At 35.5% G+C, this 16,349-nt stretch overlaps 1 protein-coding gene across 3 annotated transcripts in view; it reads left to right on the top strand.

Annotated features, from left to right (window-relative positions):
- Window positions 1-16,349, top strand: part of JMJD1C (jumonji domain containing 1C) — a 212,561-nt gene that overhangs the window by 71,500 nt on the left and 124,712 nt on the right. For all 3 annotated transcript variants that reach the window (XM_058671960.1, XM_058671956.1, XM_012926495.2), the window contains exon 2: window positions 2,098-2,262. Coding sequence is in view for 2 of the 3 variants with exons in the window: in XM_058671956.1 (XP_058527939.1) it covers window positions 2,098-2,262 (165 nt within the window). In the remaining variant the exon portion in view is untranslated. The remainder of the gene's footprint in view (window positions 1-2,097; window positions 2,263-16,349) is intronic.

Here is a 16,349-nt window from a genome sequence, read left to right as displayed (position 1 = left end):
AGGTAGGTAGAAACTTAATTTGGTGAGAAGGTGATTAGATTGAATGAGGTTACTAGGTAGGCCTCCATGATTACATACTGATGACTTTTGTGAGAGACTACTTGGATCTTGCCAATACACAAGCAGAACAGACAACTAAGACAACAAAAACAGTATCACCACATGCTAAGCCGTCGGTACTGCCCCATCTTGTACTGCTAACCTCCAAAATTGTAAACCAAAATACACCTCCTTTCTTCATATATTGATTGTTGTAAGATTTGTATTGTAGTAATGCAGTGATGTAGTAACGAGTGACTTATATACAGCTTTCAGGCAATAACTTGGATAATGCTAACCTGAACTATCTTCTCAAATGGGTTTCTTAGACTAAGGTTTTTTATCAAGCTTGTAATTTTACTGTGTATATCCAAATAACATGAAATATAGTATTTTTTGGGCCCGACAACATGGCCTAGTGTCTAAGGTCCTCGCCTTGAACGTGCTGGGATCCCATATGGGCGCCAGTTCTAATCCCGGCAGCTCCACTTCCCATCCAGCTCCCTGCTTGTGGCCTGGGAAAGAGGTCGAGGACAGCCCGAGGCCTTGGGACCCTGCACCCGTGTGGGAGACCTGGAGGAGGTTCCTGGTTCTCGTCTTCAGATCGGCGCAGCACTGGCCTTTGCGGCTCACTTGGGGAGTGAATAATCGGACGGAAGATCTTTCTCACTGTCTCCCCTCCTCTCTGTATATCTGACTTTCCAATAAAAATAAATAAATAAATAAAAAGAAATATAGTATTTTTTCTCATGAACAATGCAACATGGATAAAGATTGTGGTGTGTATAGAGCCCCTAAAACAAAAACACAGTAGAAAGTACAATTTAAACTGAATTAATTTTTAGTATCCTTATTTGAATAGGTATGCATGTTAATTGAATATGTCTCCAAGCTAACTGAAACCCGTTTGTTATTTTTAAGCAATCAAACCATATAGGACAGGAAATATTCTATTTTTTAAAGATTTGATTATTTATTTGAATGACAAACTTAACAGAAAAGAACAGGACGAGAAAGAGATCCTTTCATGCACTGGTTTACTCCTCAAGACGGCTGCAGTAGAACAAGCTGGTCCTGTCTGAAGCACGGAACTAGCAGTTTCTTCCGGCTGTCCCATGTGCCTGCAAGGCCCAAGCACTTGACCATTTTCCAAAGTTTCCCTACGCAGTTTAGCAGGGAGCTGTACTCATGTGTGCCAGCACATGTTAAGAGTTCAAGGTTAGGCTAATTTGAATGGACACAACAGTATTAAGTGAAGTGCATGACTGCTGGCTTTTTGTTTTTGTAAATTCTTCCTTTGATAGTCTGATGTGTCTGTTTTTAATGTCTGTTGTTATACATAAGCATAATTTTTACATGTTGACTTGTCTTGTAGAAGATGCATACTTAAAAAGATAAATGTAATAGTCTTTTAGTTACTTAGTGGCCAGTTCTTAGAACTCTTGAGTTCTGATACCTTGGGATAACACAAGTGTTTACAGACATGTTTACTATGAAATAATTATTTCTAACAATGTTTTACCAGGTTCTTTTCTCACTTTATATTCTTTCTTAAGATAATGACATTAGTAGTTTTGGTACATACGTAAGTCTGTGTGGTTTTTCAAATACTCTGTCTTCATAATTATTGACTTAGGCAGTTAGGAATGTTACCAGTTATAATATTTTTCTGATTAAACACAGTATTTGCTTTATTTGCATAAAACTCAGCTTAGGTGTTTATATGTTGTCGCTGACTGGTTTGACAGTATAAAGATAGAAATTATGACAAAATATGATTTATAAAAAAATATTTTACTCCTAAAACATGTTTCTGAACTTCTGCTTCTGTAATTGCTGGAATAGGCATAGTGTGTAAGTAGGACATATGAATCAGTTTGTGCTATTCAACATTCAGGTAATTATTTAGTGAAGATATGGTTTATATCCCTTGCATAGAAATTACTTGGGAGTAGTTTATTAAATAACTCTAGGACTATGATAATTTAAATAATGAGCGTATTAATACCTTATTCAGCTTTCTTCTGTGGTCCTTACGGAATTTTATTTTTTCCATAGGTATATGTGGAATTTGATGATCTTGAATGGGATAAACGAGAGTGGGTTAAAGTTTATGAAGATTTTTCAACTTTCTTGGTGGAATACCACTTAATCTGGGCCAAAAGGAATGACCCTAGTCAGACTCAGGGATCAAAGAGCAAGCAGATTCAGTGGCCTGCATTGGTAAGATCTGTTTTTGTTTCATTAAGCGTTTTTAACTGTTTTAAAAATCTAATATGGGTTTATATTGTTGGTTGTGAGTTAATATTCCTGTAGAATCTACAAAGTATCTTGCAGAATTTTCAAAAACTCATTTTGTTAAGCAGCTTTACGTGTTTTTCAGTTGTCTTTCATCATAGATAATCCAGTTTCTTCTATGCAATCAGGTGAAATCAAACTGAATTAAGGACTGACTGCTAGGAGATAGCTGCCTAGTTTGTATGCAACGTGGAATTTTTAAAAATGAAAGAGGATATTTTCTGTATTCAGTAGTACATGATTTTTCTTGATTTGTTAATTTGTGAACCATTGTGGATGATAGCATGTTAAGAGTGTAATTATATATTCAAGGTAATGGGTAAATTACTTCATGTAAACATAGATTTAAGAAAATAACAGATTTGAACAAATTTAATGATTTAAGTCTCATGAAGGAATAATACCAGCTATAAAGATTACCAAATTTTGTTAGAAGGATAGTCATGTTAATCCTTGTCTATGATTAGAACAGTGAAATGTGTTTATTTCCTTGACTGTGGTTTTAAATAAAATGTATAAGGAGATTATGAAGTTAAAAAGACAAAAACTAAATGAGTTGAAGCATAACGTTTTTAATAGAAAACAAAGTATTAAAGATGCAAATGATACCAGGATCAATGGATTAGATAGGAATTTTCAAATAGCAAAATAAAGATGATTTTATCTATCTAAAGGTGACGATTTTTATGGTGCATGTAATGCAGCATATTACATTCCTGCCAGTGGTAGACAAGGGTTATAATTTGTCCACATCCATGGCAGCACTCTTTGTACACTTGGGGGAAGAGTGAGTAGTAACCTTATGAAGTGTGGTATGGAATCTTGCTGTAGTTTTGATTTACCTTTTCTAGTGAACGTGACATTAAACAACTTTTTATATGCTTATATGGCCGTTGGTGTGTTTTCTTTGCAAAAAAAAATTTTATTTGAGAAGTGTCTTCTTCCTCCATTTTTGAAATGGCTGTTTGGTCTTTTGCCGTTGAGTTTTAGGGAGTTTTGTATTCTAGATACAAATCCTTTGTTACATAGATGATGTGCAGAGTTTCCCACTTCATACATTACTTTTTTATTCTGTCCATGCTGGCCATTGACAGACAAAAGGCTTGATTCTGATTAAATCAAACAAATTTGGGGCTGGAGCTATCATACAGAAAGCTAATCAATCCTCCACCCTATGACATCAGGGTGCCATCCCAAAGTCCCAGCTGCTCCACTTCCATCCTACTTCCTGCTTATGACATGGGGAAGCAGCAAGAGTATCGCCCAAGTGCTGGGGCCCCTGTGGAAGAACCAGAAGAAGCTCCTGGCTCTCACTTTGGCTCTGATTGTTGCAGCCGTTTAGGGAGTGAACCAGTGGATGGAAGATCTTCTCTTTATCTTTTCTTTATCTTTCTCTGTAAAATCTGCCTTTCAAATAGAGATAAATAACTTTTAAAACTTCAAATCTCTTACTTTTTTGAAAATGTAGAGCTTAACAGCATTTCTTTATTTACTCTTTTTTTGAGATTGATTTATTTTACTTGAAAGAGTTATGGGAGAAGGAGGAAGAGACATCATCCATTGGTAACTCACCAAATGGCCACAGGGGCCAATGTTGAACCAGTCTAAAGCTGAGAGCCAGAAGCTTTAAATCCCCAGTTATTTCTCAGGCCATTAACTGGGAGCTGGATCAGCAATAGAGGAGCCAGAACTCAAACTGGTACCTGTGTGGGTTGACATTGCCACAGGCAGAAGATAAGTTTGCTGCAACACCACATTGTTGTTGCGGGGTTTTTTTTTTTTTTTTTTTTTTTTACCTTTTTTCCCCTGTCTTTGTCATCATTTGTCAAAAAGGTGTTTGTCGAATCTGGATGTAGATCACATTTTTGAAGGCCTTATTTTTTTTTTTTTTTGCACTCATTTTAAGTTGTTTTATATGATATAAGGATCTAGCTTCATGTCTTTTTTTTTTTTAATGTTAATACTCATTTCCTCAGATAAATGTATGTTAAAAAGCATTGTTCTTGCTTTCGGTGAATGGTTTTGTACCTTTCTCAAAAGTAATTTGATTATGTATGTAAGCTTTGTTTGTGGATCTCTAAAGATTGCTGCTTACCTCTATATATACTTGGGGGGAGGAGGTTGCTTTGTTTCGTTTGCCAATACTACACACAAGGTTACTGTTGGATTTGTAATAAATCCAAGCATTTGTTCTCAAAGTTGTTTTCTGGATTGTTGGGCTCTTTATAATACTGTGATATTCTTTATGAACTTGAGGAGTTCTTTGGTAGGTGTCATTTTGATTTTGATTGGGGTTGCCTTGAAACTGTAGATAATTTTACAGATATAAAAAGTTGTAAGTCTTTTAGTCCTTGAATATAGAATGCCTTTCATCTATTTACATTTTCTTATTCAACAATGTTTTGTCATTTTCAGTGCACAAATTTTTGACTTCCATGGTTAAGTTAGTGTCTTGGTGTAGCTTGTTCTTCTGTGTGGTATGGTATTATTAGTAAATGGAAATTAATTTTTGCATGTTGATTTTGTATCAAATTGTCATTGATGGTAAAAAATGAAAGGTTTTTGTATGAGATAAGGAATGCAGCAAGAATGCTCACTTTTGCCACTTTTATACAATGTAATGTTGGAAATTCTATTCACAAAATAACAGAAAAATACATGGAAGATACCTAATTTGCTCCCAAATATTACCCTACATATAACAAATCTAAAGATGCCACAGTAAAACCCAGTAAACTAATAAATTCAATAAGTAGCAGGCTATAAAGTCTACTTTTAAAGAAAATACTTTCAGTTAGGACTGCATTAAATTATAGACCCCCTTTTTTTTTAACCCAATGCTTCATCTTTTCCTCCTGAGTAAATAAGTAGGCAGTTCTTAATGGCTGCATAATATTTAATTTTATAATGATCCTTTTTCCTTATAATGCGTGGAATTGCAGTTGTTTCTAATTTGGGGTTTAATATTCAACAGTGATAAATTTTATGTAAATCTGTCTGCATCTCTGATTACTTTTTGAGTTTAGATATCTAGTAGTAGAATTACTGATCAAAGAGTATGAACTTGAAAAGTAGAAAAATCTAACAATCTATTCTCCATAAATTATTTAAGTGTTGTAGTGACTGCCATCGTTCTCAGTTTGTAAGTATTTTATGTTACCACACCCTTAGAAGCATTTTTCCCCTCATATCTCATTTTAAATGAAATAAAATTTTTAGAAGAAATACAAAAGCAGGGGTTATTTTATGTCTTAAGGGGATTATAGCATTGAATGTTATCAGTTATGTCTCTGCTAATTTAGTATTTAAAATACTGCTTCATTGTTTTAATTCACTTTCCTTAAATAGATATATTTTCTCATGTTTATTAGCAGATTGATTTTCTTATGAATTGTTTGTATTTATTAGGATTTTGTGTTTCGTATACTGTTAAGAGCTTTCTTTATATTGTAGATACTATTTACAACATTTTCTGCATGTTTTATAGTTTGCTCAGTTTAATCAATCTTTTAATCAGTCTTTTTGAATTGTAAGTGTATTTTCAAAGAAAGTTCTATATGAGATAGCTTCATTACACTAGATAGTCAAGATGTGCCTATGGCCTGCCTACTCTGCTTCCCTCACTCACTCCTTTTCTTCTTTCTTGTTTCCTTTCTCCCTTGTTAAAATTTGTGTAAAAAAGATTGGACAAAGTGAAGTGAGAATGCTTATAATATTTGAGAAAATAATCAGTTGAAGTTTCTTAAGCATTTTGCAAACATAAGATCTTTTTGTTGTTTTTCTTTCTGTTCATTGAAGTGACACTTCAGGTATGTCTATAAGCAGCAGTAATGGAATTCTGAATTTTTAAATTTCTGTAGCAGAATGAGATTTTTTCTGTAAATTTGAAGAATGTGTATTAAGGTAGCAATAGACTGAAGCACTGATAATTTTGTGTTTGAGTTTTAAAAACTTAGTATTTCTAATTCTGTGCTCATAATATTTGCTGTGGGTCTTTTTGTATTTAAAAATGTTTGTATTTATTATCCTTTTCCTAGTTTGACTCCTCGTGTGGTACCTGTTAATTACTACATATTAATTATATTATTTTGTCTACCTTTTATTTCTAGCAATAGTGCAAACTGGCACTGTACCTACTAGTGCCTTGAGATCATGACAGGATGAAAAGAGATCTGTCTCATTAGCCTGCCTATTCTAAAGTTCAGTTTTAAAATTTAAAAGTAATTACACCTCCAACAAAATATGACTAGTATAATATTCAGGTTACTTCTCTGGAATTGTGTCATTGTCTCTCATTACAGGATATCCATACTAGCAAAACATGTATTGAAGCACCACATGTAACAGCTGAGTGGTGTTGGGTTTTTTCTTGGTCCTGTATGACCAGGGTACCACGTGAGGCCATTCTAATTGATGTAGGCTAATGTTGTTAAAACTCATTTACTTTTTAAGTAAATTACTTGTAAAAACATATTTACCTACACCAGGGAAAGAAAATGTTGACATTCATAATTGAAATCAACGAATCAGCCACCTAACTGGGTTAGGGCCCTGGCTCCATCTCCTTTAGGAAAACCTTCTGTGGGGAGTGGGGTTTCGACCCTAACCCAGCTGGGCTGTAATGCTGCTGCATTTTCTGAGGGACAGAGTTTTCTACTTTTCTGCTGGCCCTGCCTTCCAGATCACCCCAACCAGAATTAATCTCACCATCCTTTGTTCCTATAGGACTTTGTACCTCTGTTTTTAACTACCAACACATTCTGCTTTGTATTATACCTGTATGTATGTTTGTTGTCTTCAACTAGATTGTAAGTTCTTTGAGGACAGGAATCATCTCAGTCATCTTTGAAAGGTTCCCAGGAGTCTAGCATAATGCCTTACTACCTTAGTGCGTAAATACTTTACCCAGCCAGTAAAACTCTGGTGAGAGAGCTATATCAAGTTCCGTGGTGATTAGTTTGTTAAAGTCAAAGGACAGGAGAATAAAGTAAGCTTGTTGTGATGAAACTGTTCAGGTCTAAACATGGCAGTGTAAACAAAAACAAGTAAATTTATAATGTCTTCATTAAAATAAAATACAAATTTGACTCCTTAAGTGATCAGTGGGGAAATGTGAAATTGCTTGAAATGAGTTGTTATAAAACATGCAAGGGAGGGATAGACAATTTGATTCAACCAAATATGTTCTTCTTGGATAATTGGATTTTTGAAGTGAGTTTTAAGAAATTCAGACTAATTCCCAGTACAACTTTTCCTTCACAGACAAAATTATTCTGGTTTCATCAGGAATTATGTTCATATAAGAACCTTTGTTAATTTTAGTCTTTTTTCCTAGTTAGACTTTTTTTTTTTTTTGCTATTGCAGAAAGAAACTTAGAAACTTCCTAATGGGGAAATATGGTTTATTCTCTTTGAAACAAGATTATTATTATGCTGACTGCTATATTGCATTTGCCATAATTGGTTTAGGTAATGGCCTTAAGCATATTTTACTAAGACATAAAGATATGCTACATTTCAAATTAATGATCCTTGAAATAGAGTTAAAGAGTTTCAGAAAGTATTATTTAATTAGAAAGGCAGAGAATTACATACAGTAGAAAGACAGAGATCTTCTGTCCACTGGGTCACTCCCCAATGGCAATAATGACTGGAGCTGGGTTGATATAAAGGCAGGAGCCAGGAGCTTCTTTCAAGTCTCCCGTGTGGGTAAGAAGGCTTAAGGATTTGGGTCTTCTGCATCTTTCCCGGGTTCATTAGAATGGAGTTTGATCAAATGTAGAGCTACTGGAACTCAAATAGGTGCCTAGAGAGGATTCTGGTGCCGCATGCTGAGGTAGGTTAAACTAGTATGTCATGGCAGAGGCCCCTCAAGAGTTATTTATATATCAATAATTATTTCTGCAATGATTTTACTTTGGTAGATAGTAACAGGAAACTAATAATAATATGAATCCTGCAGAATTGTTACTACTTTGTCAGGTTCTATTTCAGGAAGACATATATATATATGTGTGTGTGTGTATATATGTATGTATATATATGAATTATCAGTCTTCAAATGATAAAATCATAATGATAAATGTGATGGATTAGCACATAAATTTCTGTGAGTCATAAAGTGACATTATTTGGGGCAAAATAATTTATTGTAAGAGCCATAAAAAAGTTCATACTCTTTAATTCAGTAATTCTACTCTTGGAAAATTATCCTTTAAGCACATTATTTTAAAAAGCTGTTCATTGCAGGAAAGAAAAGTGAAATGGTATGGATATCCATTTTGTGAACATTGTTAAATTCATGTTTTGGAATATTATGCAGCTTTAAATGTGTTAATTGGATTCACTTTGAAGAATCATGGGAAAATAAAAAATATTTTAAAAATCTTCATTATGTTGGAGTCAATTATTTTAGAATAATTAATGAAGTAACACAGAGCAATTTTTCTAATGGACCAAAACTTGTATTTTTAATTACAAAAACATTTCCAAGCAGATTAAAAATTTTAATGTTAAAATTCTGTCCACCATTGGTTATTTTAAAAATAATTATTTTTTTCAAATTGCTTAGCAGACTTGGCTTAGGCTTTTGCTTGATATGTTTTGATGTTTACTATTTTTGTGTTGATTTCATTTTAAGATTTGTCCTGGAACAATTACAGTGTCAAAAAATAAAACTATACAATATAAATATTAGTGTAACATAAAATATAATGAAGATCTTAAAAATTGTTAAAAAATTTGTGAAATCCATTTGAATTAGTCATTTATTTTCAGCTGTGCATGGTTGAATATGACCTAGTGGTCTCCTAGTCATAGCAAAGAATGTTGGAGTTGAAAAAGAAAGTGCTGATTGAAGACAATGAAATACATTAAAAACATAAGCCTTTGTGTAGGATTTCTCCAACTTTGTCATGGATTGTTAGTATTGGGTGAAATTATCTTTAGAGTATTTCATAGTAGTACCTACTAACAGAGATGTGAAGATTAAGCAAGACAGATATTTTGTAAAAGGCTCAGTATTAAAATGAAATGAGTTTAGGCAGGTGTATGCTAAAAGGGTTATTTTATTAGATCATCCTTACTTCTAGCATAAATCTCAGGTTTCCTAGTTCACTGAAACAACGCAGAACATACTGAAAGCTCCTATACTGAAATTTAAATGTACTAAAAGACAGGAGTGAGTTAAACATGCTACTTCATGGAATCCTTTCTCTGTGGAATTATGGGCAGCATTATTTTGCATTCACAATATGTGTTATCAACTATTAAAACTCAGTTGAGCTTAGCTTTTGCTTTCTTCAGTTTTTGTTGGGAGGGAATCACGTGGCATCTGCCTGTATTATCTCTTCTTTTCCTGCTCAAAAATCAAAATGATGCCATTAGTTAACACTTTCCGAGGTTGAAATGGCAGCTAAGAGCTCAAAACCTATCTTTTTAAGTCACTTTGTTAACAGTTTTTGCAACCAAGGCCTACCCACCAAGCAGGATATTCCAGAAGCCTAAAGACTTAATATTTCTGGACATCTACAAACTAAAGAGTAATGTTTGTCTTAACAGTAGTGGTGTGAATACAGTTGTCTGTTATCATTCATGGGGTATTGTTTCCAGGACTCCTGTGGACCCAAAATCCTGGACTTCCTGATCTCTTCTTTACAGTGGTGTAGTACTTTCATATTACTGTGCAAGTATACTTGAGGTTTTCTCTAAAGAACTTAAAGTATGTAACAAATGCTGTATTAGTATTTGTTAAACTATTGCTCAGGCAGTAATGACAAGAGAAAAGTGTGCATGTTGAGTACATATGCAATTTCATTTTTCTGTGACTATTTTCAGTCTGACATAGGTTGAATCCGCAGTGACAGAACCAACAGTAACATTTAGAGGAGCCACTGTGGATATATTGGCTTAAATTTTAAGGAAACAAGTTTTTTTTGTTGTTTACAAGCTATTCCATCCATGTGTGTGTGTGTGTGTGTGTGTGTGTGTGTGTGTTAATTTCTGATTTCTTGCTTTGATCTGTTTATACCCCATAATAAACTTGCACAGAATTATTTCTCAGAGAAATTAGCTGATAGTTGACTGATTTTTTTCCTTACCTGTTTGTCTTATGTTAGTATTACATTCTGAGGAGGTTCTAATCGCATCATGTATTTGATGGTAAGCATCCGTATTATTGTAAGATTTAGTCATACATGGTGATTAAATCGTACTGTCAGTGTTAAGCTATATTGTTTATGGTCACTGTATAATTTGGTTCTATTGCAGAACACATCATTAAAAATTACAGAGTAATTTTCTCTACCTACTCAAACCAAAATGACTTTTCCCTGTTTATATTATTTTGAATGACCATAGTTATAAATGGCTCTTGTTACATTACTTCCTTCGTTCCAAGTTCAGAATAACCAGTCAGCCTGTCTTAATTCTCAGGAATAGTAATGACTGCTGTATGATAGATTGTTCTTGCTTATAAATATCACATATTCTCTTCATAGCATTTTTCTGCTGTAACCTAGTTTTATAATGGAATTCTTCCCATCATATTTTTCCAGTGTTACTCAAGATAGTGTGCATATATATCTGAATATTTTATGTCCTTTGATCATGGATGCACTGTCAGTTCGTGCCTGATATGGACTAATTTTCTTTCAAATGGAAATTTTCTGGTTCAAAATCCTGGTAGTGATTGCTTATGGACTATAATAAACTTTCACATTATCATCTGAAATCCACATAGGTTATTGCACCAAGAATTGTCTTACATTCTGTTCCATTGGGGATTAATTTGTGTGGACACAGACATTTTCATTGGCTTCTGTTTTGCAGGTCTAATCAGCATTGTCTAAAAGGAAGATTTGTATGAATTCTGTTTTAAGTAAGAAAAGCATTTCCCAGTCAGACATAACTTTAGGTAAAGGAGATAAAACTACTTTACATAAAGTCAGTTCTTGTATTTTTCACCCAAACTTTTATCTTAATTCCATGAAATTTATGTGCTTGTATCATCTCAGTCTAACTTAGCCTTTTTGAGAATTATTCAGTGGAGTTGTAATTTCTGCACATGGGATTCTTAAGGAGTCACAGAAACATCGCTCTGTTTTACCCATTTAAATGTGTTTTACTTTAGATCCCTAGTTGGACCCTGACAAAGTACGTACTTAAGTCTTTTTTTTTTTTAAAGATTTATTTATTTTCATTTACAAAGTCAGATATAGAGAGAGGAGGAGAGACAGAGAGGAAGATCTTCCATCCGATGATTCACTCCCCAAGTGAGCACAACGGCCAGTCCTATGCATATCCGAAGCCGGGAACCTGGAACCACTACCGGGTCTCCTACGCGGGTGCAGGGTCCCAAATCTTTGGGCCGTCCTCGACTGCTTTCCCAGGCCACAAGCAGGGAGCTGGATGGGAAGTGGAGCTGCTGGGATTAGAACCGGTGCTCATATAGGATCCCGGCGTGTTCAAGGTGAGGACTTTAGCCACTAGGTCACGCTGCTGGGCCCAATATCATTAACTTTTTTTTTTTTAAAGATTTATTTTATTTTTATTACAAAGTCAGATATACTGAGAGGAGGAGAGATACAGAGGAAGTGGAGCTGCCGGGATTAGAACCAGCGGCCACATGGGATCAAGGCGAGGACCTTAGCCACTAGGCCAAGCTGCCGAGCCCAATATCATTAACTTTTAAACTACCCCATTACTGGCTTACCAAATAGCTGTTTTTGTCAAATTGTTGGCACTAGTCTAACTTGTTTAGCTTTCAAAAGTATTTTTTCTCCTAGAACAGTTATATCCTGACCAAATGAGAGTTAAGAATTGCTTGGTTTTGGGCCCGGCACCGTGGCCTAGCGGCTAAAGTCCTCGCCTTGAACATGCCCCGGAATCCCATATGGGCACCGGTTCTAATCCTGGCAGCTCCACTTCCCATCCAGCTCCCTGCTTGTGGCCTGGGAAAGCAGTGGAGGACGGCCCAAAGATTTGGGACCCTGCACCCGCGTAGGAGACTGGGAAGAGGTTTCTGGTTCCCGGCTTCGGATTGGCTCAGTACTGGCCCGTTGCGGCTCACTTGGGGAGTGAAACATGGCTTTCCAATAATAATAAATAAATCTTTAAAAAAAAAAAAGAATTGCTTGGTTTTGGCTTAAAAATAAGAACGTGGTATCCATAGAACACCTTAAAAATGAATGCCAAGTATTTATTTTCTACCTGATGAACAGTTAACATATACCCCTTTCTAATGGCAGCTCTCATGTTTCCCCATATTGAAATGCCTAACAATTTTGACATCTGATAAAGTAATCAAGTTTGCATGTTTCTTAAGCTGTATGAATTTTGTCAGATATTTCCTTATTTCTCCCAACATTGTTTTATATTTCCATTTGTAGTGATGAATATTCATTCTACTTGGCTGCTGTTTGCTAGTTCCTTATGATTATTATGTGCTAAGAATTCATATATGGTATGTGAATGACTTTATTAATGGACTTTTGTGTTATTTCTGGGTTCTGTTAGAAATAACACTGCCATGATATATGCATAAAACAAATTCTCTAAGTTTTGCAACAGTAGAGTTCTTGGGTTGTTAAATATTCATAGTTGGGTTGTTTAATATTCAGTTTATTAAGACATAGGTATTTTTCCGAGATTGGTACTAGCAATTTATTCTCCCAAAGGTATGATACAATTTTTTTTTGTTCCATATTGTTACCAAATATGTACTGTTGACAGGTTTTAAAATTTTTTTGTGGGTCAGCATTGTGGCATAGTACATTAAGCCACTGTATGCAGTGCCAGCATCCCATAAGAGTGTTAGTTCAAGTTTCAATTTCTCTGCGTCTAACTCAGTTCTTTGCTTACACACCTGGGAAAGCAGCGGAAAATGGCACAACTGCCTGCCCTCAGGTGGGACACCTAGATGAAGCTACTGGCTTATATCTGGCCCAGACTTGCTATTGCATCCATTTGAGGAGTGAACCAGCAGGTAGCTATCTCTTTGTAACTCTACCTTCCAAGTAAACAAATACATCTTTCTTTAAAATAAAAAAGATTACTCTTATTTTCATTTATAAGGAGGAAAGGGGAGAGAGAGAATCTTTCATCCACTGGCTGCATTGACCAGAGCTGGACTGATCGAAAGCTGTGATCCAGCATCTTCTGGTGTGAGTGCAGGAGCCCAATCTCTTCAGCCATCCTCTGCTGCTCTCCCAGGCACGTTAGCAGGATGCTGGATCTGAAGTGGAGCAGCAGAGACTAAAATTGACACTGATATGGGATGAGGGCAGAGGTGCAAACAGAGAATTAGGCAGCTGTGCCACAGAACTGGTCCAAATAAATCTCTTTCCAAAAACTAGCAATTTAGTGGTCATGAAATTACATCATTGTGGGTCTAATTTTTTTTTTTATTAAAGAAGTTGATCAGTTTGTTCATTTTTTAAAATATCTGGTAATGTCTTTGACCTATTTTACTAAGGTGTTGTTTTTTAATTAATAGTGGAAATATTTGTATTTCTGGAAATTATTGAAATTCTAATGTCCTGCTGGTGCTGTTTATGAGTTCTTTCAGGAAGCAACATGTATATAAATGATGTAATTGATTTATTTGAAAGGCAGAGAAATGGAAATTTTTAGAGAGGTCGTCCATCCACCAATTCACCTCTCAAGTGTGTGTGTGTGTTTTAAGATTTGTTTATTGTTATTGGAAAGACAGATACACAGAGAGGAGGAGAGAGAGAGAGAAAGATCTTCCATCGGCTGCTTCACTCCCAAATGGCTATAGTGGCGGAAGCTGTGCTGATCTGAAGCCAAGAGCCAGGAGCTTCTTCCATGTCTCTATCCCACGTGGGTGCAGGATCCCAAGGCTTTGAGCTGTCCTCAGCTACTTTCCCAGGCCACAAATAGGGAGCTGGATGGGAAGTCGAGCGGCTAGAATTAGAACTGGTGCCCATATGGGATCCTGGGGCATACAAGGCAAGGACTTTAGCCACTAGGCTACTGCTTTGGGTCCTCAAATGTTTGTTTTTAACCCTTTCATGGCTGGATCAGGCTGAAGCAAGATTCTGGAACTCCATCTGGGTCTCTCAAATGAGTGCAGGGACCCAAAGATTCAGGATTTTTTTCTGCTGCTTACGGTAGTTCATAAGGAAGGAGTTGGATCAGAAATAGAGCAGCCAGGACTGGAAGCAGCATCCATAAGGGATGCTGTCATTGCACACCGCAGAACAGTGGCCCCTGAACAATACTTTTTTTTTTCTTGAGTTTATTTTACTTATTTGAGAAGCACAGTTACAGAGGTGGAGGTCTACCATGTGGAGTAACAGGAACCTAAATACTTGGGACATCATCTGCTGCCTCTCCTGCACTTCAACAGGAATTTGGATCAGTGTTGAAAGTAGGACTCCATCTCGGGCACACTCAAGTATGTGGTGAAGTGGGTTAATGTGTGCCCAGTGGCAGATCTTTTTTTTTCCCACTCCTCTTTTTTTCCATTTTGACTTTGTATTGTGACATGATTTTTGTTGGACTAAGCCTTCCGTATTGTTCATCAGATGTGTTATGCTCCTTCCACTCCTGTAAGAGAAAATAAGATTATTTAAATCTACTCAGCTATTGAGAAACACTGGAAAAGGTGAATAAGAATTAACATTAAAATACAGACTTTTGAAGAAATTATACACACTCCAAGCTGACTTTAAAACTGTAGAATCAAAACTTTGGGGGAAAAGGGCATGCAGTGTATTCGGTTGGATTTTTCAGGCTTCTGTCCTTTCAAAAGGTATGTATGTTTCAAAAGAGGCTACAGAGAAGTTAAAAAGCTAAGTAATGCTTTTCTGTACTTTCAGTATTTGGATAAGAGGATGAATATTGCTAAACGTCTTTGATTTTATGTTAATATTTCAAGGGGGACTGTAAGTCAAGTTTGCCGTCTTAGTATTTAGCATTATTAATAAAAATCAGAGGTAGATATTTGGCTCAGCTGCAAAAATGCTGTGTCACATATTTGAGTGCCTGAGTTTCAGTCCTGACTCTGCATAAATTCCAGCTTCCTGATAATTCTGACCCTAACCCCCCACAGTGATAGTAAAAGTTGGAATTCTGCCACCCATGTGTGAGGATTGAATTACATTTCTGTCTCTTGACTTTGCGGGCATTGGGGAATTAATTGTGGGTGAGAATTCTCCCTCTTTCTCTCTCTTCCTAAGTTAATGCAGTTTTTATATAGTTTTAATTTCTGATGATTTCATTTAAGACAGTTGAACTTTATAAGTTAGATTTTTACTCAAATAACCTTCCGAAGCATAAATTTATTTTGCACTCTTTTCTGAGGATATATCACTTGTAAGTAAAAAAAAGTTTGACTTTGTGTTTTAATTCTCGTTATTTCTTTAAAAATGTGCATTTCTGTCCTTACTGGATTTCATTGTCTGCTATGAAGTGTATAAGTGTGATTGGGTCCCCTTGTTAACCTTATAATTAGCATTTGCTATAAATTTTTCAATTTAGCAAGTTTATTTCATGTTTTGCCTGAGTCGTCATGAATTGAGTACTGAATTTTCATGGAATATTGCATCTATTGATGATCATATTTTCTACTTTAGGAACATCTTGGAATGCATTATAGAATTTTCAAGTAATCTTTTACATAAATTGCTTAGGAAGTTGCTTTTGTTCAGCTGTTTTGCTTAGCGAGTCCTAAAATAGTATAGGCCCATTCTTTTGGCTTCTGATGCAAGCAGCAGATGGAAGGGTTGTATCCTAAGCTAAGGCACACAGGCAGTAGAGGGACCCCAACTTAGGTGTTTAAACAACTTAGAAAACTTTCCTAGAAGCTCACAACCTAAACATTAATTGAGTCATGTTTCCATTCTTTAATGCTGTTAACTTTAGTATTTAAATGTCTACCTGAAGTGGGTAGGTAATAACTTAGTAACCCAGATCAGTTCTTTCTGGAAAATATCTTTTATGTATTGCTGGCTGTGTTAGTGATAACTCTTTGGATTTTTACATCGTAT

This window comes from Ochotona princeps, chromosome 13, assembly GCF_030435755.1.
Source record: "Ochotona princeps isolate mOchPri1 chromosome 13, mOchPri1.hap1, whole genome shotgun sequence".
Lineage (NCBI taxonomy): Eukaryota > Metazoa > Chordata > Mammalia > Lagomorpha > Ochotonidae > Ochotona > Ochotona princeps.
The sequence above is the reverse complement of the archived record's forward strand: the minus strand, read 5'-3'. Positions and strand labels throughout refer to the sequence as shown.